Source organism: Mytilus edulis, chromosome 9, assembly GCF_963676685.1.
Source record: "Mytilus edulis chromosome 9, xbMytEdul2.2, whole genome shotgun sequence".
In the NCBI taxonomy this organism is placed as follows: domain Eukaryota; kingdom Metazoa; phylum Mollusca; class Bivalvia; order Mytilida; family Mytilidae; genus Mytilus; species Mytilus edulis.
In genome coordinates, this window is record NC_092352.1 from 84,995,761 (window position 1) to 84,997,593 (window position 1,833).

The 1,833-nt window shown below is 30.6% G+C and overlaps 1 protein-coding gene across 1 annotated transcript; it reads right to left on the reverse strand.

Moving 5' to 3' along the window:
- Positions 1-733: 733 nt before the first annotated feature.
- LOC139490479 (uncharacterized protein PF3D7_1120000-like) lies at positions 734-1,536 on the reverse strand. The gene has a single exon (XM_071277253.1). The coding sequence runs from the start codon at positions 1,498-1,500 to the stop codon at positions 832-834; it is 669 nt and encodes a 222-aa protein (XP_071133354.1). The 5' UTR covers positions 1,501-1,536; the 3' UTR covers positions 734-831.
- Positions 1,537-1,833: the final 297 nt, after the last annotated feature.

Genomic DNA, 1,833 nt, shown 5'->3' on the forward strand with positions numbered 1-1,833 from the left:
TTTTTTTTAACTTTCATCAATTCCCAATCAGATAATGCTTTTAAGTTGACTGAATGCAGAAAAAGTACATTTAATTATGCTCAACAGCTAGTAGATACATTTGTCTTTTAAGATACAACTGACATATAAGAATCGTAGTGCTGCAATATGGAAAAATTTACCCGTTTTCAAGAGATAAATTGACAGCGCATCATCCCTACAATAGTTGCCCTTTATACAATTTTAATTGACATGTGATACAATTAGAACATATCAAGGAATTTTACAAATATTATAATCAAACATAACACTGTGAATAAATTTACTATGAACAGTTATAAAAGGTACCAGGATTATTAAGTTAGTACGCCAGACGCCCGTATCGTCTACATAAGACTTATCAGTGACGCTCATATAAAAATAATTATAAAGCCAAACAAGTACAAAGTTGAAGAGCATTGAGGATCCAACAGTCAAAAAAAATGTGCCAAATACGGATTAGGTAATCTATGCCTTGGATAAGAAAATCCTTAGTTTTTCGAAAAATGCAAAGTTTTTGAGTAATCCAGTTTTCTAATTTTACACAGTGTTACGACCGATCAAGTCAGTCTTTTTAACCTAAATTTAGCCTAAAGCAATAAAAATCATAATGCAATTGTAATACAGATAGAAATATAAGAAGATTAAAAAATATTGATCGTTTAATTTTTCTCTTTCAAAAACACTGTATCAACTTTCTTTTATATATTTTTTTGGGGAAAGCGATATTTATATTATGAAATATATCAAAACCTTAAACATATATTATTTTATATTACTGTTTGAATGGTGTTCCTTATTAATCTTAAATTTTTAGATCCAATGCTTTTTGTTTGCATTGCTGTCTGTTGTCACTTTCTGGATTTTTATTGCAGCTGCAACCCCAGCAACGACCTCATTGACCAAATCTTTTCGAAGATCCTTAAACTCATTCTCTAAACCTTTACGTAGATCCTTTAGTTCTTCCCTTTGCTGCATTTTTAAGGTCTCCATCATTTTATCGTCGCGAGTCTTTTGCTCTTCAATATGTGTTTTAAGCAAAACTTGTAATTCGTCCTTCTCCAATTTCATTTTCTGCAAGTCAAGACGAACTTGCATTAATTCATCCTTTAGACGTTTGATTTCTTTTTTCTGTACTTTTTGTACAATTGACTCTTTCTCTAATCTTTGAATTTCCTTCTTTAATTCTTTTTCCCGCAATTTACTGTCCTCAATCTCTTGATCTTTTCTATTGTTAGCCAAATCTAACTGTTTTATTTTGTCAGTTATGCTCCCCATCTCTACTTTTAAATTATCGTTTTCCGATTTTAGTTTTTCAATTTGTCCATCTTTTTCTCTGTGTATGCTTTCCTTTTCTTTTTCATGATTCTTAGCATCTATATCTATTTTCAACTGTAGAACTTCCACCTTTCTGTCTTTCTCCACAGTAGACGTCGAGAAATCAGATGACGACTCAATATCACTTTTTGATGAAATATCCATATCCGAGCTCAACGTTAGCAAAATTGAACTAAAATAATAAAATAATATCGTTAAATGAAATAGGAGGAATTTGTAAATCTGATATAGGACCATACACATTGTTCTTTCATTTTAGCTAGTTTTCTGGCTACCATTAAAAGCTTGTTATTACAATTTGTGATAAATTATACAAAAAAAGAATTGAAAGATTGGTTTAATAGCCTTTAACATTCCAAAATCTTGTATATGAGTAACGTGCTATTTGAAAATTCTATTAGTTCTGTTAAAAGAGGGACGAAAGATACCAAAGGGACAGTCAAACTCATAAATCTAAAACAAACTGACAACGCCATG